This window comes from Dama dama, chromosome 5 (assembly GCF_033118175.1).
Source record: "Dama dama isolate Ldn47 chromosome 5, ASM3311817v1, whole genome shotgun sequence".
Lineage (NCBI taxonomy): Eukaryota > Metazoa > Chordata > Mammalia > Artiodactyla > Cervidae > Dama > Dama dama.
The window spans coordinates 10,526,690-10,552,350 of NC_083685.1; the positions used below are offsets into that span (position 1 = coordinate 10,526,690).

The following is a 25,661-nucleotide window of genomic DNA, read 5'->3' on the forward strand; positions in this document are numbered from 1 at the left end:
CCTCTTACCCTGTGGCCTTGGTTTAAGGAGTTGCCCTTGGGCAGCTTCCTCCCACAGCTCCAGAATCTTCTAACATAGTCTGCTGCTGGGGTACAAACAACGGGATAAGACACGAGTTCGCTGCCTGCCTGTTAGTGAGTTCAGCCCCTGTCATCAAGGAAAGCCCTCTAGCAAACAAGTAGGCCACACTTAAAAGTAAAACGGTCTTCACATAGGAGAGGCCCACGTGGGGGTACCTGGGCCGGACCTGCCTGCGCACACGTGGGTCGGAGCTGTAGGGACCCTCGTCTTCCACGAGGCTGGGCTGAGAAGGGCCTTGGGACCCGGGGGTCTAAAAGCGAGCCCTTGGCAGGCCTTGATAGTCCCCGGTATCCCTCAGATACCCACTCCGGCTGCCTGAGTCAAACCCCGGCCCGCGGCGACCGCCGTCCCGCCCGGGGGCGCCAGGCCCCGGGCCCCGGAGAGCTCCCGGCCTCGCCCTGCCGCGTGGGCCCGTGCTGTGACCCGGAAGCGCTCCGGAAGCGGTTCCGGAGTCAGCGCCGGCAGGATGGCGGCGGACACGCAGGTAAGGCGGGCGACTGCGAGGCCAACGCGGTCAGCTACTGGGCGCGAACGGCGGCGGCCGGGTCGGACCGCTGGTGCAGCTGCCGTAGGAGGTTAGGGGGCGGCGACTGCGGAGGGCGCGGTCCCGGGGGCACTTCGGGCCAACCCCTCACGGACCCGGGTTCGTCCTGGTTCTCGGCCCAGGCGGCGCCGACTGGCCGTGGTCTCGACGAGTCGGACTCCGGCCTCGGCTTCAGCGGGCCCTTCTTGATCCTTAAGTTGCCACAGTTCCCATTTCAGAGTCTGCTCCATTTCTCCGAAGCCCTCCAGCATGAACCTCGGCCAGCGCCAACTATGCCTTAAAACTTTATATTCAGCAAATATTTTTAGGATATCTACTATGCGCAGGGACTTAAAGCAGAGTGTTTGGATTCGTACGGATCTGAGTTTGAGTGCTGGTTGATCAGTTTCTCTAAGACGCCGGGCACATTTCTTAATCCTGTCAAGTCTCCGTCTTTTCATCCATACAATGGGGCTAAACTAATAACCTGTCTTGTAGGATCGTTGTGAGGAATCAATGAAATAAAGTAGGGCTTCATGTAAGTTGGTGGTTATTATTAGGTCCAGCGTTAGATAAAAGAGCTATCATAACTTGGGAAGAGTCTTGTCACCTTGGGTGTTGTGGGGGGAAACTTTTGTCCTCCACCCCAGCCTCCTTTGTAGTTGTGAGTGTTTTAGAGAGAAAAGACAATGTTATGGGAAATGAAACAGGTCTCAAAATGACAGCTTGGCTCACTTGGGTGTCTGGGTAAGGAGCTGTACTGATTTTGATGTGAAGGCCCTGAAACCAGAGAGTGAGCCCTTAACTTCATTATTCAGAATGTGTATATTGTGAGTTTCCTGTGCAAGGGAGGGACTGGTAATTTGTTCAGTTTATTGTGATGGATCCTGGAAAGAAAGGCATAGTCTGTTGGGTATTTTGAAAGGGGTTGGGAGAATACATGCTGAATGTGTAACATTAAAACTCAAATGAAAAAAGCAAACCCCTCTTGGGACTTACCTGGTGCTCCAGTGGTTAATACGCCTGCCAGTGCAGGGCACACGGGTTCAGTCCCTGGTCCGGGAACTAAGATCCCACATGCTTTGGGGGAACTGAGCCTGGGTGCTCCCTGTGCCACAACTAAGACCTGACACAGCCAAATAAATAAATATTAAAAAAAAAAAATCTCTCTAGTGCTATGTTGTTCAGTATAGTATCCAGTTAATTAACAGCCAACTAGCTACTTAGGTTAGTTAAAATTAAATGAAATTAAAAATTCAGTTCTTCGGTTGCACTAGCCACATTTCAGTGCCTGGGTAGCTGTATGTGGCTGGTTACTGCTGCATTGAACAGTGGAAAAGAACATTTCCATCATCACAGAAAGTGCTTCTGGACAGTGTTACCCTAGAGAGAAACCTGTGAACTTTTTAAGCTCTTTGCATCTGATTTCAACCAACAAATGACTTCTCTGAAGGATATTAGTGTGCTCTTCCTCACTTTTGTTCTGACAGGGTCCCAAGTGGGTGACATTCATTTTCTGATTAAGAAGAAGAGCCTTGTACCTGAAATGCCCTTTCATCTTTGGGGGAGAGACTGTAGCCAGTAATTTAACATTAGCATAGAAAAACAGCTGTGTGGGAATTTCAGGTACAGGGTGGATTATATATATAAAGATGCATCTAAATTTGCTATCTCCTCCAGCATTACTGAAACTAGTAAAAAGTTGGAAAAAAAAAAAAAAAGACTTGAGAGAATGGGGAGCAGACAACAGCAGCAAACTTTTGGAAGCTAGAAAGTGAGGAGTGGTAAAGGATCTTAAGCCAGCAGTTCGGAAAGCTGAGAACCAACCTGATTTACATTGTAGAGTCTCTGATAGGTGGGAATTGGTGGCATCCGCTAACCCCTGGATGTGAGGGTGAGTGGGGAGGGTCTAAGTTAGGAGGATTGGTTGAAAGCCCTGTTCACATGCCTTCAGAACCCCAGCTTTCTTTCTCCATCTTGGCAAAAGGCTGGAAGTTTTCCTCTGGAGTGTGTAAAACAGGACCACACAAAAGTGTCGGAGGTCCAGTATCCACAGAAATCATCAACAAAATAATTAAAGATGCTTTCCCTGAACCGAAGCGTGCGTTTTCAAATAAAAAATGCTCAGCACAATGGATGAAAGCAGACTCACGACAGAGCACATTAATGTGAAATCCAGTTTTTTCTATTTTTAAAAAAAAATTTTCTTTCTTCTTTATTTTTATATTTTATTTATGGCTGCATCGGCTCTTATTTGCGGCATGTGAGATCTTTTCGTTGTGGCGTGTGGGCTTTCTAGTTGAGGTGCATGGGCTTAGTTGCCTGCATTGGAAGGCAGATTCTTAACCTCTGGACCTCCGGGAAAGTCCCAGCTTTTAGAACCTTGGATACAAAAAGATCTTAGAAACTTCCGGGGGGAAAAAATCAGATCTCAGACAAAGGATCGAGAATCAGAATGGCATGGGGGTTCCCAGCAATACTGAATGCTAGAACTCAGTGGAGAAAAGTCTTCAGTATTCTGAAGGAAAAGTTCAATCTAACCTTCTGTATTCAGACAAACTTCAGGTAGGAGGTCAGAACATTTTCAAACCTGCAAGGACTTCACAAGATGGAGTGTGTGGTTCACCCAGGCACACAAAAGAGTACATTCTCAGGGTGATAAACTGCATCCCAGCTGTAGTCATCACACAGCAAATCAGGACAGCTCAGAAAACTGGGAGAGACCTCTTCGGGAAGGTGGAATTTGGTCAGACTGCATGATCTGCATCAGTGTGTTGAGATTTAGACATAGGGCACACTGGGGGATTGAATGGTTAATTAGAACAGATAAAACAAGGCAAGCTCAGAGTGGAGAGAATGAAGGGCTCATTATTCAACTCCAGGGTTAATTTTAAAAAGCCGTGCAAGAGAGCAAACATAGTTCATTAAACGGAAGTTGAATACTACTTGCATGTAAAGTAAACACTGAATTACTGGACTAATGTATATTACGAAACTTGAGGAATAATTACCAAAGTAATCAGCCAGTGTTGGTGAAAGAGTTGGTGCTTGTGTGTGAGGGCATGGGACTGGTTTTTAGAGCAAACCTCCCAGAACTTTTTGACTCTTTAATTATATGCATGAATGGCTATAAGAGCAGAAGACAGTAAACAGATCCTTTGTGTAGAAGATGGAGTTTTGCACATGATTTTATTCATTACTGATAGAATTGTGGCAAAGGTTTAACTATAAGAGGAACTCGGCATTATTTTACTTCTCTATGCACCCTTAAGTCTTACTCTTCTAATAGGGCCTGTGTGTCAAATACCCTCAGAAGAAAAAGAGGGCAGGAGTCGGTCACTTGGGTCTTACTATGCCCACTCTACTGCTCGTATCCTTGACCTGCCTGCTTTGTAGCCTGTAGAACACAGGTCCCCACCCTCCGGTATCTAAAGCCTGATGGTCTGAGGTGGAGCTGATGTTATAACAACAGAAATAAAGTGCACAGTAAATATAATGTGCTCAAATCATCCCCAAATCATTCCCCCCTGCCTCCCCAGTCCGTGGAAAAATTGTCTTCCACAAAATCAGTCTCGGGTGCCAGAAACACTGGGGAATACCGCTGTGGAACATTGTTCAGGAGCAGATTTTCAGGAGTATTTGCAAACCACCCCTCTTTCCAGGTCTTATGCTCTCTCCCTGTGCAAGGGAGGCAGTTGTAACATGGATGGTGGTTGACAGCTAAGGACTTGTTCGCATCAGTTTCTGCACTTGCTGGTTTCAGGTTTAGTTTCAGAAATGCAGGTGCTGTGGCTCTCGACTCCGGTCTGAGGAGTGGCTTCCCCTCTGGGAGTCAGTTTCTTCATCACCCGGAAAATGGGGAATATGATGCCTGTCTTGAAGGCTTGCTGGTTAGGAGTACCTGATTTTGTGCTCGGGGTGAGAGTCATGCTCTGCATACACTCTCTCATTTATTCCCCGTAACAGTCATGAGGTAGGTGCTGTTTCCTACATTGAATAGATGGGGAACCTGAAGGTCAAGCAGATGACATAATTTGACTGAGTTTCCACAGCCGGTAGGAGACCAAACTGGGATTCAGTTTCTTAACCTTTTACCCTTTAGCCAACTGTGCTTATGACTTGCCCGGATACTCCTCCTTACAGAAGGCTTATAAGAGATAATATAAAGGGAACATACCAGGCACGTAGTAGGCCCTCCCTATATTTGGCTTAGTTTGGAAAGGATATTTTTTCTTTCTTTTTTAAAAAATACATATTTACTTATTTGACTGAGCTGAATCTTAGTTGTGGCATGTGGGCTCTAGTTCCCTGACCAGGGATTGAACCCAGGGCCCCTGCATTGGGAGCGTGGAGTCTTAGCCATGGGACCACCAGGAAAGTTCCAGAAAGGATGTTTTCTGTCTTGAGGTTTTTGCCTTAGGCCTTGCCTCTTTTTGTCCAAAGTTTAAGTTTAACTGAGTGGCTGACTGGTTGGGTTAAAAGCACTGCATCTCAACTGGGGGTGATTTTGTCCCCCAGGAGGCGTTTGACAATGCCTGGAAGCAGCTGGGATTGCCTCACTGTGGTGGGAGGGTGGTGTGCTGCTACTGGGGTCCAGTGGGTAGAGGCTAGGAGCACTGCTCAAGATCCTACCGGGTGTAAAGGCAGCCCCCACAACCAAGAATTATGCAGCCCCCAAAGTCAGGAGTGAAAGTCAGCCTCCAAAGTGGAGATTGAGAAGCCCTGGGTTAGAGGAGCCTCTCTGAGTCCTGCACGGCCCTCCCCCAGCACGCCCTCCCTCTCACTGCCTGCTGACGTGTTGGAGTCTGACTGTGGCATTTTCTCTGTGGGCTTGGTCTTTGCAGGTTTCTGAGACACTGAAGCGTTTTGCAGGGAAGGTCACAACAGCCAGCGTGAAGGAACGGAGAGAGATCCTCAGTGAGCTGGGGAAATGTGTTGCTGGAAAAGGTATTTATTTCCACGTCACTGATTTCATTTCAGACTAAATCGGGCTCTCTGTTTAGAACCATGGCCTTTTCCCCGCTTCCAGCAACTTCTGTCTTCACTGTCTATATTTGCTTGTTATAAATGTGCATTGAAACAGTTGGGTTGGTGGAGAGTTTATCCTTCTAGGTGCCAAAGCTTTTAACAGTTTTAACCATTTTGACTGGAAATAATTGTAATAGATGCCAACAGTTTTTCTTAAGTAATTTATTAGATGCAAAAACTTTTTTTTTTTTAATGACTGGAGGCACTGTTTTTCCCAGCGTTCCATGAAAATCAGCAAGATGGTAACTAGTGATTGGCTAGCGAAGGATTCCAAGATCATCTAAGTTTGGGAGTTGTCACCTTTTAATCCAGTGTTTCCTTGAACCTCTTCTTTGCTGAAATCCTATTCAGAGTCTGGGCAGCACATTTTGGGAAATGCTGAGCGCATGTAGTTATTCTGATTCTGTACCATAACTGAGGGCTCGTATGGCAAACTATGGGTAGTTTGCCTTCAACCAATAAATCTTCATGAGTTGGTTTTTTTCTCTTTTAATTTTGTGTTGGGGTATAGCCGATTAACAGTGCTGTGATGGTTTCAGGTGGACAGTGAAGGGACTCAGCCATGCATGTACACATATCCACTCTCCCCAGAACTCCCCCCAATTCAGGCTGACACATAAAATTGAGCAGCGTTCCCTGTGCTATAAAATCCTCGTTAGTTTTTTAGTTCCCTTTTGGTGTGTTTTTCTCAAATGTGGTCCCCAGACCAGCAGTATAGGCATCGCCTGAGAACTTGTTTGAGATACAGAATCTCAGCTGCACCCCCAGAGATGCAGATTCATGAAAACTCTGGGGGTAGAGTCCAGCACCTGTGTTTTAACAAGCTCCCCAGCTGATTCCCATGTTTGCTGCAGTTTGAGAACCGTGGTGGTATAGAGTTGGGTCTCCGATTCTGTCAGCTTTCACTTCTTGTTAGGAAAGAGCCTTTTTCCTACCACTGTCTCACCCATACTCTCATGTGCTGCTTCTGATCTACTGTCGCCTGGTTACATACCCAAGCTTGTTAAAGTTGTGTGTAAATTAAGTAAATTGCTGTTCGTGAGCTTCTGAGAGATCCTGCTGTGTATCAAAGCTTTAGTGCATGAGTTTATGGCACCTTCAGAAGTCCTTCTGGTCATTTCTCAGCAGGGTTCTAGTTAAAAAAGGCTGCCACATGACAGACGCTGGCTGTCCGCCCTAACCCTAATGCTGACTCCGTGCTAAGTAGCTGCCAAGTACCACCCTTTCCTCCCCCGTTTGTGGAGTAAGGAGTTCGACCCGTATAGGTGAAGTTTATGAACTACTCAGGCCTTTCCAGGTGATTTTACTCCCCAGTCACCCTGAAATTCTACAGTTCAGGGTGAATCATATTTGTAAAATGTTTGCTAGCCTTTGATGTGCAGGTCTTTTGGGGAAAGCGAACTCGCCACCTAAGTTCTCACTTTGCTCGTTTTCGGAGTCTGTGGAGCCGTTGTATAGTGATAGTTATTCTGGCCTCTCCTTGTGTAGGGTCCCAGGTCCCCAGGTGGGTTCATCCAAGGTGGGACAAGGAGCTGGAAGGCCTCTTCAGAAGCCGTCAGACCCTGGAGGCAGTGCCCAGCCCGGCTCAGCCCCGCCTGACCCCGCGGTCTGGTGCTCTCCTCAGCCCTGCCTCCCTGAACCTGAAGCCTGAGGCTAGCGAGGCGGCTTTGCTGGGCCTGGCCCTGCCAGTCACAGGCCCTCAGTGCAGTGGGAGGTGACGGGCTCTGTGTTCTGGCCGTGGGTCTGCTGCCTGCAGGCTGCGGGACCCGGTCCAGGTCCCTTCAGCTGTGAGCCTGCTTCCTTGCGTTGAGTGTGGAGATAGTAAGGCCGTGCCTCCCTCAGGGTGAGAGTAGGAGGGAGCGCGACAGGTAGAGATAGTGCCTGGCTCTTAGCAGCCCCGGTGTCTCTTAGCGCTTACTAACTGCTGTTCTCTGCTGTGCTTAGTCGCTCGGTCACGTCTGACTCTTTGCGACCCATTGGACTACTGCCCCCCAGGCTCCTCTCTCCATGGGATTTTTCTGGGAAGAATACTGGAGTGAGTTGCCATTTCCTTCTCCAGGGGATCTTCCCAACCCAGGGATCAAACCCGCGTCTCTTGTGTCTTCTGCATTGCAGACAGATTTTTTACCTGCTGAGCCATTGGGGAAGCTCTTAGCCACAACCTGTTCCTGGCCCCAGTCACTCTTCCTCAGTTACTGAGACGTTCTCAAATCAGGTGGGCCAGTGCCAGGCTCAGGGCACTGGGGGAGCTGGGTCTGTGCTCCTCCTCCATCGCTCCCCCATCACTCAGGGGCCCGTACGAACCCTTCATGAGCCTCCTGCTTGCTGGTTTGTCTGACACTCAGCTTCCATTTCCCCCATCAGACCCTCCTCCCTTCATCCTTGGGCTTCAGCCTGGCCTGCAGAACCATCACAGGTTGGCTCTCCATTACTGAGCACCATTGTTCCACCAGCTTCTCTTTCTCTCGACTGGCCTGCTTCGTTTTCTCTGCCTTGGTTTCTTCTTAAAACTGGGCTCAGTCTCAGTACCCACCTTACAGGAACTGAGTTAATGTGTGTCGAGTCCTGCGAGCAGGGCCTGAGCCTCGTGAGCTCAGTGTTATTCCTGGGCCAGTGCCCAGGAAGTGTCGATAGTGCTTATTGACTAACCTCTGTGTGATCTCTGGTTTTAGATCTGCCGGAGGGAGCTGTGAAAGGCCTCTGCAAACTCTTCTGCTTGACCCTGCATCGATACAGGCGAGTCCCGGCCAACAGCCCAGTGTCCAGAGCACTTTGTGCGGAGAGGTGGTAGAGGGCAGTGGTTAGAGCCCAGGCTTTGGAGCCAGACTGCCTGTGTCCTGGGCAAGTTGCTGAACCTGTCTGTGCCTCAGTTTTCTCCTCTGTGGACTAGGGATCATGCTTTCGTGGTGGTTCGTGTGAAGTCCTTGCTCACTCTGCGCTTTCACTTGTCGTGCATGTGAAAGCCACTCGGCCTCATTTGAGCCCTGTAGTAAGTGTGCTGTAAATGTAGATGTTGCCCGTACAGCCTTAAGGTTCCTTGGGCCTGGTTAGTTGCTTCCAGAACTCTGGGATGAGGTAGATTTATCCAGTCACTTCCAAATCCCATTGTCTGTGACGGGCTGGAATAAGTGCGATGTAGTTTTCCTGGAAAGACGGGGCTTGGCAGAAGCCCCCTGCCCCGGGTCCACGTGTTCATCTTGGCCTTCGCCCCTTCCCCAGGGATGCAGCCTCGCGCCGGGCCCTGCAGGCAGCCATCCAGCAGCTGGCTGAGGCCCAGCCCGAAGCCACTGCCAAGAACCTTTTGCACTCTCTGCAGTCCTCGGGCATTGGCTCCAAAGCGGGCGTCCCCAGGTAAGAGGGGAAGCTGGTGGCGCCCGGGGCTCCGGAGTCCTTCTCGGGAGGAGCCCCTGCAGACCAGCTGGGGTGGCCATGCCCGCCCCTTTCCCCTTTGCAGCCCTGGGGGGCGCCAGCGGTCTGCCTTCCAGATGGAGGGAGAAGCCAGGATGTCAGGCCCCCCAGAGAGACCGCTTTCCTGGGGAGCAGGGTTGGGAAACCAGGGGCAGCAAGGCCATTTTAAGGAGAAACCAAATGCCACCTCCGCCACCCCGCCAGGCCCTAAAGGCGGGAAACCATCCTTTGGATTTTATAGTTGTGAGTGCTGAGAGGTGGGGGCTCGGCACTCCTTGTCCTGAGCTGTCACAGGTGGTTTGTGGAGAGCCAGTGTCTGGTTCCGTCCAGTCATAGGTCAGCGGAGGGTCCTATGTGCCAGGCAGGGCCCTATGGGGAGCCTTGTCTTCAGGTAGAGGCCATTGCTCTGACCTCTCGACTCTGCTCCACTCCCCTCCCAGTAAGAGCAGCGGCTCGGCCGCCTTGCTGGCCCTGTCCTGGACCGGCTTGCTGGTGCGCATTGTCTTTCCCTCGAGAGCCAAGCGGCAAGGAGACATCTGGAACAAACTGGTAGGTTCCCCGTGTCTTTGGAGTTGGCTCCTTGCACAGAGTTGGGATGTGTTTAAGCACCTTCTCTGGCCAGTGCTCTCCTCAGGGCCAGGTGACCGGGCGCTTAGAGTTACCCTCAGGTGTGTGACTTTGGTGGATGGGTGTGAGGACAGCATAACACTCATCTACTTGTCAGATATCTGTGAGCTTTCCTGGATCAGGTGTGGGCTAGACCCAGGGACCTGAAACACAGGGATGAGCAAGAGAGACGCGGTTCCTGCCTTCCTGACAGGCCAGAGTAGGGAAGACAGCCAAAAAACTGAAAACCAGAAAACACTGTAAATCATTCTGTTTTTTTCTGACTAATCCTTCCTTTCCCTGTGTTTGGATTTCAGTGCTGAACTGGCTAATGGAGTGGGATTCTTGCCCTGTGCTTTGATCCTTGAATTCTCTCCTCCCTGTTCTATGCCTGCTCCTCCCATTTTCCTTCCTCGCCTTTCAGCATGTCTGCTAACCAGAGATGGCCCCACAGGCCAGGTTGGAAGGTTCTCTTGAGTGTCTCGATATGCTTAGTGGAGGGCAAGAGGAAAGGTGTCACGGTTTTAACAAAAAGGAGTCTGAGGATCTTGGTGTGGATTTGATTCTTGGCCTTGAGATTTGGCCAAGTACTTAACTTAGTTTCTGAGTCCATTTCCCATTGTTGTGAAAATGGGAACAAGTACCACCCACCCATCCACCTCAAAGAGTTGTCATGAAGATGGGCCCAGAAGAGGTGTGAAAGGGCTGTGGAAACTTAGAGAGAGCTGTGCAGGTGAACACATGGCATTAGAAAACCTTCAGCACCTCTGCCAGACACAGCCAGCTCGTAAGACTCATTGAGGGCTCACCCCTGGGGGCTTGTCCTGCACACCTGTGGGGGTGACCGTAGATCGGCCATCAGCAGTTGACAGGAGGATAAGGACACTGAGACTTCACAAGTAGTGGATGCACTCCAAACCCACCTTTGGAGTGTAGGTTCCATTGTCACCAAAAGGTCTTCTTATAAGATGGCTGATCTCACGGGCCTCCTCATTGGCGCGTCCCCAGGGACTTCTCATAACCGTTACCCGAGGTGAGTCAGTGTGCTTGTGGGTCAGTGAGCTGGAGGGGTCAACCCCGTCGTGTTATGTTTATGGGACAGGATGCATCAAGAGCTTGAGACCAGGGTGCTTTTCTCTGGGTCTTGAATCTGGGTTTTTCCTTTGCTTGTTGCTGATGTTGACTCTACACATAGGTGGCAGTTGATTCGGTCGCTGAGGTATTTGTTGAGGGCCCCCTGTGTGCCGGGTGCTGTTGGCGGAGCTGAGGCTGAAGCAGAGGACAAGGGAGAGGACCTTGCTTTCTCACAGCTTACAGCCCTGGGGAGAGGCTGGACGCAGATGAGTGATAAGAGCAGGCAGGAGGATGGAGAGACGGCGGATGCTAATGGTGGGAGGGAGGCCTCTGGAGTAGGTACCGTTTGAGCAGAGACATGAGGGACATGAAAGAAGAAGCCATGCCCAGATGAAGGGTTAGAGCATTTCAGGAAGAAGGAACAGCAGTATAGCTCTGAATGAGATGTTAGCAAGCTTAAAAAACTATTTTAATAATAATTTTTTTAAAAAAGTTCAATATTCAACAAATGTCAAACGATACACCAATTTCCTTCCCATCCCTTCTCTAGGCATCTCGGTCCCCCACTAGAACTAGTTCCTTGTATAGGTAAAGATATTCCCTGTGTATGTAACTAGGTAGATTTTTTTATACAAATGATAGCATACATATAATCTTTTTCTCTCGTCTTGTGTTTTTTTCTTTAACCAGATTTAGAATTTGTTCCAGAGTATTATATAAAGAGCTTCTCATTCTTTCCGACTGTTACTCATCCTTTGAGTGGATGTACCATGGTATATAACCAGTCCCCCGTTGATGACCGTTTACGTTGTTTACAGCCTCTCATCATAAAAAGCGTTGCCGTGAATGACCTTGTGCACCTCCCACTTTGTACACATACAGATGGAAGTCGGCCGACTACTTAAGCATGCCCTCTTTCTCAGGGTGGCAGTCCACAGCGCTCACCAGTGACCTCAGGTGCTTGTGGCCCATCCGGTCTCCGAGGCTTGTTAACCGAGCACCTGTTACGTGCTCCACTCTGGATTGGACAGTGAGCTCCCTGCAGGCAGGGTCAGCCTATCGGTCTTGACTTCTGTATCCACAGAGGCGTAGTGCCTGCCGTTTCATCAGCTCTCACTGCCTGGGAATTAATGAGGAGATAGTCAAGGCAGATGAAGAAATACATGAAACAAGACTCTTACCCTTTTTCCACATGGCACTTCCCTTGTTGTAATTATGTGTTCATTTGTGTGTTTTATTTGTGTAGTATCTCTTTTTCCCTCTGGACTGTGAGGTACATGAAAGCAAGGACTGTATCTGTCTTATTCTCCCGGTGTTTTCATTGTCTTACTCATAGTAGGTGTTCAGCAGATCCTTACTTACGAAGTGCTTGAGTGAACAGATGTAATTCTGGGACGGGCTGAGTCGGGGGTCGGGGGGGTGGAGGGAAGAGGGTCTGGCTGGAGTCGGGTGGGAGAGGCCTTGTGGGGATGACCTCAGGTTCCGGCCGGTGGGCCTGACGGAGGCCTTGGGCAGGCTGTGAGGGCCACGGGTGCTTGGCTCCCGTTTTCCGTCCGGACCTGAGCACCCCCGTCCCCACAGGTGGAGGTGCAGTGCCTGCTCCTGCTGGAGGTGCTGGGCGGCTCCCACAAGCACGCCGTGGACGGTGCCGTGAAGAAGCTCACCAAGCTGTGGAGAGAGGTGACCAGAGGCCGCGGCGGGTGGCGGGCAGTGCTTCCTCCGTGCACCCCCACTGCCATCTGATGCCCCTGCCCTCCCCGTTCCTCCTCAGAACCCCGGGCTGGTGGAACAGTACTTGTCAGCCATTCTCAGCCTGGAGCCCAACCAGAGCTATGCGGGTATGCTGGGGCTGCTGGTGCAGTTCTGCACGAGCCACAAGGAGATGGACGTGGTCAGCCAGCACAAGGCAAGTGGGCGCTGGCTGGGCAGGGAGCAGGGGAACGCGTTTTCCCCTGGTGGCCCCGGCCGCTGGCCTCACCTGGAGGTGGCTGGTTTTCGCTCCCGAGACCCCGGCCTTTCGCAGTGGTGTGTGAGGAGCGGGAGCGTTTCCTCTCTGGTTCTGGCTGGCGGTGGGCCCTGCGCAGTTACTGGGATGCTGATTCGCCTGTTTGTGCTGTCGCTGAGTCACTCACCCCCAAGCAGCTGCCTTGTGCCAAGCTCTGTGCCAGGTGTTGGGGGTGCAGCAGTGAGTGAGGGGGCCGTGATGCCTGCCTGGGTGGGGCTGAGTCTGAGGAGGCCGCTGTTAGGCAGAGTGGCATTTTGTCATCTCTGTGAGACACGCTACAAAAGGAACTGTGCAAGAGGCTGTGATACTCTGTGGCGGGGACCTGTCTCAGGCTGTGGGTCAGGCAACACGTCTCTAAGGAAGGAACTTAAAGGGTGAAGGGGTGTTAACAAGGCCAAGAGGCAAGGAAGGGCATTTGGGGCAGAGAGAGCAGTGTGTGGGCCGGAATGTGGGTGGCATGTGGCTGCCTGGGTGAGAGAGGAGCTGGCAGGCCTGTGAGCCACGCCAGGGGCCTGGAAAGCTATGGAGGGCTTTTCGTTGGGGAATGGCGGGGACACTGGCATTTCCATGCTTGACTCTGTGACGTTTGGGGCCCTGATTGGTACTGTTCAGAAGCGCTCACACAAGAGGGACCTCAGAGCGTCAGGGTCTGACAGGTCTCTCTCTTCCCCAGAGTGCCCTGCTGGACTTTTATGTGAAGAACATCCTGATGAGCAAAGTGAAGCCTCAAAAGTATCTGTTGGTGAGTGAGCGGTGGCCTTTCCTTGTCCGTCTAGCTAAATCCCCTTTTAAATTCTGTGATTCGGAGCCATCCTTTATTCTCGGTCTGTTGCCATGAGGGCCGGGCACCTGACCCCTTTCTCTTGGCAGGATAACTGCACCCCTCTGCTCCGGTACGTGTCCCACTCGGAGTTTAAGGATCTGGTCCTGCCCACCATACAGAAGTCGTTACTGAGGAGTCCAGAGAATGTCATTGAAAGTAGGTAGCTGCCGGCCAGGATGGTGGGGGGGAGATGACGTCACCCAATGAGCCAGATCTCAGCTGCTTGGCAACAGGCAGTGTTTATGGGGGGTGTGTAGGGGAGTGTATTCACTGTGTACCTCGTTGGGCCCCTCGAGAAGGAGATTTGGGACCCTTTCGAGAGTGTGTTGAAAGTAATGGGCCCTCTTGCTGAAAGAATGCGTGGAAGTGTACCCACTGAAAATGCTGCACATGTACATTTTTAGAGGTCTGAGAACCTTCTGGAAACCAGGTTAAGAACCTCTGCTCTAGACAGGTTGACCTTGGTGCGTGGTGGCATTTGAAACCCTAGGATGTGAGAGTTGAGTCTCTGTCGCTTTTTGTCTTGGTAAGAGGTGTAGGTGGAGTGTTGGGGGCACGGACTTTTGCTGTTGGGATGGGGCAGTGTACAGCTTTACAGCAGAGCGGAGGGACAAAGGTATGACTATACAGAGGTGAAGAGTGGTCATGTTCCATGTGGCTAGACAGCGGGCCTGAGCATTGGCTGGGGAGTAGGGCAGAAACGGGCATTTTCCCTCCGAGGTCAACATGATGTGTGCTTTCTGTCCCCCTCAGCTATCTCCAGTCTGCTGGCAGCAGTGACTCTTGATCTCAGCCAGTATGCCCTGGACATCGGGAAAGGACTGGCTGGTGAGTGTCCTGACGCCTCTCCCGCCCCTCGAATGACACCTTGGGTTTTTGGTTGCACTTGTCCCAATTGTAGAAGAAGGGGAACGAGACAGCTCCGTTTAGAAATAAACTACAGTTGTTGGGAGTTTCTTTCCTGAGATCCTTGATCATGAGAATGCAGAGCCAGGATGAATGAGTTGGGAGCCAGGAAGAGAAAGACGAGAGCCTGGCTACTCAGCTCTGAGCAGCGGCTCTCTATGTCCAGGCCAGCTGAAGTCCAACAGCTCTCGCCTGATGGACGAAGCCGTGCTGGCGCTGCGGAACCTGGCCCGCCAGTGCAGTGACTCCTCGGCGATGGAAGCCCTGGCCAGGCACCTGTTTGCTATCCTCGGAGGTGGGCTCGCCTTTCCCGACATGGGGGTGGCTGAGGTGTGGTCTCTGGTGCTCCCTGGGTGCCGGAGCCTGATGGGAGCTCGGTGCTCTGAGTTTTCTTGTGTCAGGAGTGTGAATGGAAGCACAGGCAGAGTGGTGTGGGTGGGGGTGATCTCATCCACACCGTATAGATGTTTTTGTGCACATAGGTTAAGTATAGGTGTTTTTGTGCACATAGGTTAAAAAATAGAGAAAAACACACAAAAATATAAGTAATATTCTTAGATGGGTGATTTTTAGATTTTTTTTTCTGTTCGTCACATTTTCTGCAAGAACATATTTACTTACTTAGAAAAAAAAAAAACCCAATAATTGTGGTTTTAAACCCAACTTCATGATAAAGAGGCTCTGCTTTTGGAATCAAAAACTGTATCTTTCTTTCTCTCTTTTTTCCTTTTTTGGCCACATCACTTGGCCTGTGGGATCTTGTTCCCTACCAGGGATCGAAGTCAGGCCCCCTGCATTGGGAGCATGGCGTCTTAGCTACTGGACCACCAGTGAAGTCCCCTGGTGTGTCTTGATGTCACACACGTGACTGCCTTGTTCACCCCTTTGGGAAAGGTGGCAGATGTGAATTCTGAATCTTTGCCCTCTCTCCTCTCAGGCTCGGAGGGGAAGCTAACTATTGTAGCCCAGAAGATGAGCGTCCTCTCAGGTATAGAACTTCTCTGCGGGGTCACGCAGTGTGGTTGTAGCTGAGGGTCACCCTGACCGTCGGGTGCAGCGAATCCGTCGGGTCCTGACGTCTCTGACGGTCTTGGATGTCCCACCCTGGCTTCTGTAAAAGGCAGGACGTCTGATGGGAGATTGAGGGGGGGTCAGTGATGGCCAGAGGAGAGGCGTGGCCGCTGGGGAGGAGGGCAGCAATAGGAAGATGGTGCGTTAGCAGTTCTGTGCTGATCAGGGGCTGAGCAGGGAACCCCTGCCTTCCAGGGATCGGGAGTGTCAGTCATCACGTGGTGTCGGGGCCTTCCAGTCAAGTCCTGAGCGGGACCGTGGCTGAGCTCTTCATCCCGTTCCTCCAGCAAGAAGGTAATTCTGGGCAGCACGGTGAGGCTGCAGCCGGGCCCCGTGTTTGAGCCCGGTTTTCACGGTTGGAGCCTGCGGTGACCCCTTCTGAAGGCCCTGCTTCCCCTCCCCGAAGCATCAGTGCTTCCATTCCCTTTACCTGGCTTGCTTTCACGTGCGGCTTGCGGTGATGTGACGTGGTTGTAAGATGTCTGGCTGACTGGGCTCCGACTTCTCCCCCTAGTTCACGAAGGCACCTTGGTGCATGCTGTCTCTGTCTTGGCTCTCTGGTGTCACCGCTTCACCACGGAAGTACCCAAGAAGCTCACCGAATGGTTCAAGAAAGCCTTCAGCCTTAAAACCTCCACCTCTGCCGTGAGGCATGCCTACCTGCAGTGCATGTTGGTCTGCTTCCGAGGTGAGAGGCTCCCCGCAGAGGAGACCCAGTCTTCAGGGTGTCATTGCCCCTCTAGGCTTGCCCTTTTGGTCCAGCCTTTTTTGCATCATTTCCTCCTGAGTCCATGGGAGCATCCAGCTTAGTCATCCACAAAGCCTAGAATCAGAGCCCCGTTTTTGACTTCTCCTCCTTATCAGATGTTCAGAGTACAAAGTTTATTCAGAGAGGACCCACAACCAGAGCCCGTCGCTCTGTTTTCTGAAATCATGAAGATATGATTCTGATAAGACTGATGTGTGAGGTGTAAATTTATAGTCTTTACCCTGGACCTGTGAGAAACCAGCCCTGCCATTGCGTCAGGGCTAACAAACCTGTCACCTGGGCACTTGCCTCCTTTCCACGTGCAGTGAGGGGATACGGCAAATCTGTGTAGGAGCTTGAACCCCAAAGTGAAAATCTCTAACGCTGATTCCCACCTCTGAGATGGACTCATGTTTCACTTATAGTTTAAATGGATGATGACTGTGTCTAAAGAAATGTCTGGGAGATTCCAGAGCGCCCTCTAGAAAGGTGACCCCCTTCTGTTCTGTGTCTGAGCGTGTGTGTCACTGCAGTTTTGCTGCACTGATCAAAGTTGACTTCAGATTGAGTTCTGAATAGCCAAGTCTTGGTTTACCTCGTCCCTTTAGCTGGAGCTAGTTCTAGTTCTGCTCCAGACTTTAAAAGCAAACATAGAATAAACCTTTAAGATATATGTTTTTTGAATTCAAAGGCATGGCATTGTCCAAATGAAATGCTTTTTTGTGTGTGAAACCTTCTGATATACCAGTTTGGTAATTTATGAGTTTAGCTACAGGTTTTAGTAGGTCTTTACCTTTTTTAAAACAGACTTTAGTTCATAGGTCAGCAGATTGGTTCTGGTTGGGGGGTTTGGGTCTGGAGGTTGTCTGGTGTGGGGGAAGCGCCCCAGAAAAAAATTGGTGGACCTGAGGTTTGCTCTGGTTCCCTTCTCCCAACCAGCTGTGTGGCCACGGGCAGCTCATGTTACCTCTGTTTATCCATCAAATGAATAGCCAGGCTCGGGCTAGTAAGGGCCCTTCTAGCGCTAGCTATAAGGCTGTAGAGTGTGAGTTAAGCCCTAGATTCTACTCCACTTCTTCGAGGTATTTGAGAGGTAATCATTAGCCAGTTCAGACAGGCGTGAGTGTCCTTTCTCGGGTAATCTTGCCCCCCCGCCACCCCCGGCCCCGCATGATGGAGGCATTCTGTAAGGCGCCCGTCCTGTCTCCACAGGCGACACGCTGCTACAAGCCCTGGACTTGCTGCCCTTGCTCATCCAGACAGTGGAGAAGGCGGCCTCCCAAGGCACTCAGGTTCCCGTCGTCACCGAAGGGGTCGCCGCTGCCTTGCTGCTCACAAAGCTCTCAATGGCTGACTCGCAGGCTGGTAAGAGTCCAGCGCTGTCCAGGAGGCTGCAGACAAGGGCCTCTTCCAGCGTCCCTGGGAGGAGGGCCAGATGTTCAGGATTTGGCCACGTCAGCTTGGCCACTCACCCCCTGGGCAGCCACGGGGCCACATAGCACCTGCCGGGGTGGATATTGTCTGCAAGCTCCCGTCCCTGAGCACTGGAGCGACAGAGCGGAGGAGGACGGTGACAGCGCTCCCTGGCTGCCTGCCCACCGCTCCGTGCCCTCCTGAGGCTCACCCCTGCAGGTGCTCGGTGGGCCTTTGTTTTTGATCGGTTATACGTTTTTAGGGTGTAACATGAATAGTGTCCCCTGAGTTTAGCCAGCCTGCCTTCCAGCCACGCAGTTTCTCTCCTTGGAGGACATTACCAGTTTGGTGCCCAGAGATGGCTGATGTGTAATTGCCCAAACACGCTGGGTAGTGTACTGTACACGGGCTTTTCCCTGGTGGCTCAGGGGTAGAGTCCGCCTGCCAATGCAGGAAACTCAGGTTTGATCCCTGGGTTGGGAAGATCCTCCAGGGTAGGAAATGGCAATCCACTCCAGTATTCCTGCCTGGGAAATCCCATGGACAGAGAAGCCTGGAAGGTTACAGTCCATGGGGTCGCAAAAGAGTTGGACACGACTTAGCAACTAAACAACAACAACAACAACGTAGTACACATGCCATTTTATGTACTGAACACATCTGGGAAAAGATTCCAAATCAGTGCAACAAAAAGAGCTTTCCTGTTTTTGTGGCTACAAGGTGTTCATGCTTGTTTGGTCTAATTCCTGCTCTGTGCGGACATCGCTGGACATAATCCTGTGGTTAGAAACAAGATTCAGCTCTTTTCACAGATTATTGCATGACATCTGAGTATATGCCAAGGCACTCAGCTACTTCTCCGTGGGGGGAGGCAGAAATGAACATGACCCCACTTCAGCAAATTTTAAGCTGCCTTTACTGTAATGGGAGAAGGTATATGCAAACATCATTTGCCGTTAAAGGCAAAACATAGCATAAGAGCAGGTTTGAAGGATGGATTGCTTTTAGTTTCAGGGTTGGGGGCCAGGAAAGGCTTCCTGAAGGAGGGAGTGTTTGAACTAGGGCCCTGAGGACTAGGAGTTTCACTGATTGGAGGGTAACGGCCCAGTGTGAGTTCAGACCAGGGGAGGGCAAGGGAAGGCACCATGTGAGGACCTTAAGGAGCTCAGCTTGGCACCTGGAGCAGGTGGAAATCCAAGGTGGGAGGCAGGTCATCTGGGCTTCTGCAGGCAGTGGAGGAGCACCAGAGGTTTCCATAAGAGGTGATGCTACCAGAAGAACTAGTTAGTTCTCAGCATGGGAGGACAGTGAGCCAGGGAGTGACCCCTCCCTGCCGAGCGAGGACCCCGGCCCACTGCACCGAGGAAGGTCTGCCAGATGACCCAGCCACAGCAGCTGCAGCGTGGCGGGGCCAGCCCTGGGCGAGGCAGTGGGCTGTGTGATGGAGTGACCTTTTGTCTCTTGCAGAAGCCAAACTGAGCGGTTTTTGGCAGCTCATTTTGGATGAGAAGAAGCAGGTTTTCACTTCCGAGAAATTCTTGCTCATGGCTTCAGAGGATGGTGAGTCACTACCTGCCTAATTGAAGTTGAGTTTGGGGCCGAGTCTCTCTGGTGGGTCTTCAGAGAGGACCCTTCCCGGACTGCCTGTTGTTTTGACCAGTCAGCTCGGCAAAGACCTGGAGCAGAGCGATCTGACCAACAGCTCAGCTTTCCTGAGAATGAATTTATTCCTGTGGGGCCTGGAAGGCTGGGGAGGTGGGAGTGAAGTGGGAGATTTGTGGAGACAGAGCACTAATAGTTGTAGAGCTGTGATATTAGATGTAATTATAGCTGATTGGGTAATTGGTGCTGTCTCAGAGGTTTTCTTATGTTCAGAGGCAGCTGAGAAGCTCTAGTGAAGTGTAGCTGGCTCCACTCCCCCACCGGGAGATAGAAAAACTACTGGTTTCTATCTTGGCAGAAAAGGAACCGTTGATCTTTAAATGTACGTTTAAAATTCTAGGTTGCCTTAGAAGTATCTGGCTAATTGGTGACTTGAAAAGTCTTTGGACTCACACATCACAACATTCTGTTAATGAGCTACAACTGTTAGTCACTTCCTGATGTTTAAAACACGTTTAGCTAGTCTTTGAACAGGAAATGTATTCACATAATACAAAAATAAGAGCCCCAAGAGGGGCTACACTGAAAGTTACACCGTTGCTTTGATCTTTGCCCAGTGTCCCTAGCCATGGAGAACCAGTTTTATCCACTTGCTGTGTATCTTTGATATTTTATTTTTATACCGATAAATATCCTTATGTGTTAGTTCTTTGCCTTTTTTATACAAATAAATGGTAATATGCATGCTATATGCATTGTGCTGTCTAGGTTTGGAAATCATTTCACATCAGTATATGAGTACTCTTATTCTTTAGAACTGCATACAAATTAAATTATGGAAGTACAGTTGAATTTATTAATACATTCGTGTGTTAATTTTTACTATACAGCAGAATGATTCAGTTATACAAATATATACACATTCCTTTTCATATTCTTTTCCACTATAGTTTATCACAGGGTATTGAATATAGTTCCGTGTGCTATACCGTAGGATCTCATTGTTTTAATTAGAAGAAAGTGTATACTTTTGCTTGTTCCAAAATACACGTGTGCATATGCTAAAAGCATAAGTTGCTTTTAGCAGAAAAGCAAGTTCAATAGATAACACATATATGTATAACTGAGTCACTTGGCCGTACATCTGAAATTAACACAGCATTGTTAATCAACTATACTCAATATAAAGTTAAAAGTTTAAAAAAAAGAAAATTCAAGTGAAACTGTAACTTTATGCTTACATTTTGATTTCCAACTTTTCCAGTTCTCTCTGGGTATTTTCTCTATTTAATTTCTTTGTGTATTTGGCTGCTCTGGGCCTTAGTTGCGGCATGTGGGATCTAGTTCCCGGACCAGGGATGGAACCTGGGCCCCCTGCATTGGGAGCATGGAGTCTCAGCCTCTGGACCACCAGGGACGTCCCCGTTTCCTCTGTTTCAGACGAGATCGGGCACATTCAGGGCGGTTCGGCCATGGCCGTATTCTCTATTTTAAAAACACTTGTGCTGTTTCTCTTTCCTCGCCAGCCCTGGGCACCGTGCTGCAGCTGACAGAGAGACTGTTTCTTGACCATCCGCAGCGACTCACAGGCAACAAAATTCAGTACGTGGGGCTCGTTCACCTTCCCCCTCGGGCCAGACGACCCTGTTCCCTGGGAGGAGGCCGAGCCGCAGCGGTGGGTGAGGGGCGGGAGGCTGGCCGCGGAGAGCCGCGCCCGGCCGTCCCCAGCGCGCCTTGTCGCTCTGCTGCAGGCAGTACCACCGGGCCCTGGTGGCCGTGCTCCTGAGCCGCACCTGGCATGTGCGCAGGCAGGCCCAGCAGACGGCCCGGAAGCTGCTGTCCTCTCTCGGGGGCTTCAAGCTGGCGTACGGACTGCTGGAGGAGCTGAAGACCGTCCTCAGTTCTCACAAGGTCAAGGCCTCTTCTGGGTTCCTTAACTGGGGCTCACAGACCCCCGAGCCGCCCCTGCCTGCACTGTGGGATCTCACCTGCGTGCTCCCCGCTGTCCTCACTCGGCGCAGGCTCCGTGTGCTGCCAGAGTCTCCTGCGCTGCCCCACAGCTCAGGGCCCACCTTGTTTCATGCCATTTCTTTTCCTTTGCAGATGCCTGTCTTTCTTCCCATGACTTGTGACACATTCTTGAGTAATGGAAAAACACTTCGTTTTTAAAGCACTTTATAATTTTTAAAACATTTTTTAATCCTTCTCTCTGTCCGTTTTTCATAATGCCTTTAAAAGGCCAAGAGGCTTACTACGCTTGTTTTATGGGTGTCGTTCATGGTTCTGGCAGCTAAAATGACTTGCTCAGGGTCTCCCGTCAGCGGGTGGTGGCAGGAACCTGTCTCCTGATTTCAGTGCTCTTTGTGTCCCATTTCACTGCTTCCCTCCCTCCCTGGGCAGGCTTGAGGGATGTGGGCTGGTGACAGACTTGCAGTCTCAGGTTCGTTCCCCCTGGATCGGATTCTGTTGCCTTTTTTCCCCCTGTGGGCTCTTTGAGGCTCAGGACCCTAGGTGCTTCCTTCCAGGCCCATCTCACAGCCTGTGTGGATGCCAGTGCAGGGCTCCGGGCATTGTTCTCCACGCCGGCAGGGGGCCCAGAGAATAGCTTGAATGACAGGCAGCTGCGTCCCCAGTGTCTTCATCTCCTGGGGGTCAGGCCAGCACGGGGCTCTGATCATTGGGAGTTCACACGTTGTGTCTCCACAGGTGCTGCCCTTCGAGGCTCTGGTGACCGACACTGGGGAAGTGACTGAGGTGGGCAAGGCCTATGTGCCCCCGCGGGTCCTGCAGGAGGCTCTGTGCGTCATCTCCGGGGTGCCAGGGCTGGAGGGCGGTGTCTCCGGCATGGAACAGCTGGCACAGGAGATGCTGATCATCTCTCACCACCCGTCCTTAGGTCTGTGGCCTGGGCGGGGGTGGGGGGCCAGGGACTCTGTCGGAAGAGCAGGGAGGCAGAAGGCCTCAAAGAGCTCCCCTTCCCTTCAGTGGCTGTGCAGTCTGGCCTCTGGCCAGCACTTCTCGCCAGGATGAAGATTGATCCGGAAGCCTTCATTACCAGGCACTTGGACCAGATCATCCCCAGGATCACCACACAGAGCCCCCTGAACCAGGTAGTTGGGCCTGTGAGCTGGCTCTGGCCTCAGGTCAGCAGCAGACGGGGAAGATTCAGAGAAACAGAAGACAGGGTGATGAGAAGTGGGTTGGACCGTTGGGTTGCAAGTGATAGCGCAGACTAGTTTGAGCTTAGCAGGGAGCTTGCTGGTTGCCGCGTCTTAACTGGTAAAAGCCTGTGGATGTGACGGGACGGGGACTCAGATGTCCTCAAGAACTCATAAGTGGTATGTCTCTTGTTTTCTGTCCATCTCCCTTCCTTGTCTGTCTGTGCCTCACTGCTGCTTTCTGTGGCATGGGCTTCTTTCTCAGTCTCCACTTTTCGGTCACAGAATAGCTGTTCTGGGCTTACATCTCGTCCCTCGTTAGCTCCAGTGGGAATAGCCGGCGTTTTCCAACCATTCCAGCTGACAGGGGGCCTTACCGCCTGGGTTGACCTGACTTGGGTCTGTGCTCATTCCAGGGCCCATCCTTCTGGTCTGGGTCACGCGCCCATCTCTAGCGAGGGTGGGGGAAGCTCTGCCTGAACCACAGAGATCGAGAGTGGGAGAGAAAGGTGTCCCCTGTGTTGGGGTGCGACATGCTGAGAAGGCAGGCACAGCCTGTAGCCGTCCACTCCAGTGGGTGGGGCTCAGAAAGAACAGACAGTGGCAGGAAGGGGAGCCAGCTGCCCAGGGCGTGAGACACGACAGGCCCTCTCTTCTGTGCCAGCCGCGGCAGGCGCTGACCGTGTCTGTTTGTCTGGCAGTCTTCCATGAACGCCATGGGCTCCCTCTCGATCCTGTCCCCAGACCGGGTCCTCCCGCAGCTCATCAGCACCGTCACCGCCTCCGTGCAGAACCCCGCGCTGTGCCAGGTGACGCGGGAGGAGTTTGCCATCATGCAGACCCCTGCAGGGGAGCTGTACGACAAGTCCATCATCCAGAGGTGCGCCGCCTGCTCGAGGGCACAGTAAGGGACACAGGCTGTCTGTTCGTTGGGGGAGTGCTGGCTGTGGTCCACACACCGTCTTCGGTCCCGGATACGAGAGCGTGTGGAGGACCCAGCACTTGCCTGGTGCCCATGACTTAAGAGCTAGTAGGGATCTCATGGCTGGTGGGAGGCTAAGGGGCCTCAGTGGCCGGATGGAACCTGGCTGATCACCTGCTCTGGTGTTTCAGTGCCCAGCAGGACAGCATAAAAAAGGCCAACATGAAGCGAGAGAACAAAGCTTACTCCTTCAAGGAGCAGATCATCGAGCTGGAGCTGAAGGAGGTGGGTGTGCGGAGGCCTCAGGCCGGTTCCTTGGGTCACCCTGACCTGTGGCACGCTCCTTTGACCTCCCCACTCAGCCCGGGTTCTCCTGTCACTTTCTTGATCTGCCCTTTCTCAGTAGCTTTCTCCACCCGCAACTCAAGGAAAAGAGATTTTTCTTTCTTCTGTCAGTAGTTCGTGTATTTCCTCTGCTAAATGGTCTAGCTTGACTCCATGCCCATCCCCACGCCCCACTCCTGGATGGGCGGGTCCCACCTGTCCTCCTGACAGTGGGCACGGGCCCTGGCACAGTGTAGCCGCTGGGGCCTCGGGGTTCATGGCTGCGTTCAGTGGTGACGGGACTGGTTCTGGTGGAAGCACAGCACACAGGGCTCTTTCTCTTGTCTCAGAGCCTGTGCTCCTCCCTCAGTCTTTTTTATTTTCTTCTTCAGTCTTTACAGGCTGAGTTCTTCTTGTCTTCTACATCTCTGCCCCTTCCGCAGAGAGGTGACCCCTTCTGCCCACCCTACCCAGAGCTGAGCCGCCCCCTTCTCATTTGTTATGCATCATGTTTATTCCTTTCATAACATCGGTCATGATCTGAAGTCACCTTGTTTATATATCTGTTCACCTGTTCATTGTGTAGCTGCCCCCACTAAGATGGTGAGCTCTGTGAGGGCAGAGACTTGGTCTTGTTCCCATAGACTCCCCAGCATCTGGCACCTCGTAGGTGCTCAGTAAATATCAGATGAACGAATGCTCTCAGCCTCTGCCAGGCTTTAGCTTACACTGGAGGAGAGTGTAGGGCAGGCTTGTCAGGGGTGGGAGAGGCTTAGGCTAGAATCCTGAAGCTATGTGGCTCCCAGAATACCCTCTTCAGCAATTGGAGGAACTTCCCATTTCTCTTAACACGTAAAGACTCTTTTTGTGTTTTGCTCGTAGAGAATCTGGCAAGAAATGGCCGCTCTACTGCTTTCTGTTCTGTAGAAACCAGGTGGCCCTGGGCTTGTGGGAGGTGGGGGAGGCCAGCCGGCAGGTTTGGGGCCCAGATCATAGACTCAGAGCTGGCCTGGGGCCGATGGTGGCGCCGAGCTCACCTTGCCTGGTGGTGGGAGGGAGGCAGGTCTGTCCCCTGGAGATGGAATTGTGCTTGTTCCTTCAGGAGATAAAGAAGAAGAAAGGCATAAAAGAGGAGGTGCAGCTGACCAGCAAACAGAAGGAGATGCTGCAGGCCCAGCTGGATAAGGAGGCACAGATCCGGAGGCGGCTGCAGGAGGTGAGCAGCTGCCCCAGTGCCCCCGCCTCACTCACTGTCAGGGTGGGTCCTGCTGACAGGCCCTCTGGCTGACTCTGCTTACAGCTGGACGGTGAGCTGGAGGCTGCGCTGGGGCTGCTGGACACCATCCTGGCCAAGAACCCATCCGGCCTGACCCAGTATATCCCGGTCCTGGTCGACTCTTTCCTGCCCTTGCTGAAGTCTCCCCTGGCTGCTCCCAGGATCAAGACCCCTTTCCTGTCCTTGGCTGCCTGTGTCATGCCCCCGAGGCTCAAGGCTTTGGGTTAGTCATTGTCGGCTGGCTGTGGGCGTGGCCCCGGGGCAGGCGGGGGTGGACAGGGGGAGGCTCACAGTGACCTCGGCTAGTGGCCTGTGTTCCCGTGGGCGCAGCCTCGGGCAGCCCCAGCTGCACATCCTGGGAGCACGTGGTGCCATCTCCTCGCTCCTCTTTTACGTCTACTGTGTCTTCACTCTGAGGACCAAGTTTTAGATGCTAGTCAGTGATCTTTCTGTGTGTGTGTGTGTGCACGTGTGCGCTGAGTCGCTCAGTCATATCCAGTTCTTTGTGACCGACCCCATGGATTGCAGCCTTCCAGGTCCCTCTGTCCATGGGGTGTCCCAGGAGAGAATACTGGAGTGGGTTGCCATTTACTACTTCAGCAGATCTTCCTGACCCAGGGATTGAACCCTCATCTCTTACGTCTCTTGCATTGGCAGGCAGGTTCTTTACTGCTGGGCCACATGGGAAGCCCT

The 25,661-nt window shown here is 51.8% G+C and overlaps 1 protein-coding gene across 3 annotated transcripts in view; it reads left to right on the plus strand.

Moving 5' to 3' along the window:
- The first annotated feature begins 525 nt into the window (after positions 1-525).
- GCN1 (GCN1 activator of EIF2AK4) overlaps positions 526-25,661 on the plus strand; it is a 54,075-nt gene continuing 28,939 nt past the window's right edge. For all 3 annotated transcript variants that reach the window (XR_009692817.1, XM_061141774.1, XM_061141775.1), the window contains exons 1-24: positions 526-565; positions 5,449-5,551; positions 8,305-8,368; positions 8,852-8,983; positions 9,481-9,589; positions 12,302-12,400; positions 12,492-12,626; positions 13,399-13,467; positions 13,596-13,704; positions 14,302-14,376; positions 14,621-14,749; positions 15,392-15,442; positions 15,721-15,819; positions 16,040-16,213; positions 17,486-17,638; positions 19,154-19,246; positions 20,815-20,890; positions 21,040-21,199; positions 21,995-22,184; positions 22,274-22,398; positions 23,148-23,326; positions 23,560-23,653; positions 24,795-24,908; positions 24,993-25,191. Coding sequence is in view for 2 of the 3 variants with exons in the window: in XM_061141774.1 (XP_060997757.1) it covers positions 548-565; positions 5,449-5,551; positions 8,305-8,368; positions 8,852-8,983; positions 9,481-9,589; positions 12,302-12,400; positions 12,492-12,626; positions 13,399-13,467; positions 13,596-13,704; positions 14,302-14,376; positions 14,621-14,749; positions 15,392-15,442; positions 15,721-15,819; positions 16,040-16,213; positions 17,486-17,638; positions 19,154-19,246; positions 20,815-20,890; positions 21,040-21,199; positions 21,995-22,184; positions 22,274-22,398; positions 23,148-23,326; positions 23,560-23,653; positions 24,795-24,908; positions 24,993-25,191 (2,749 nt within the window). In the remaining variant the exon portion in view is untranslated. The remainder of the gene's footprint in view (positions 566-5,448; positions 5,552-8,304; positions 8,369-8,851; positions 8,984-9,480; positions 9,590-12,301; positions 12,401-12,491; positions 12,627-13,398; positions 13,468-13,595; positions 13,705-14,301; positions 14,377-14,620; positions 14,750-15,391; positions 15,443-15,720; positions 15,820-16,039; positions 16,214-17,485; positions 17,639-19,153; positions 19,247-20,814; positions 20,891-21,039; positions 21,200-21,994; positions 22,185-22,273; positions 22,399-23,147; positions 23,327-23,559; positions 23,654-24,794; positions 24,909-24,992; positions 25,192-25,661) is intronic.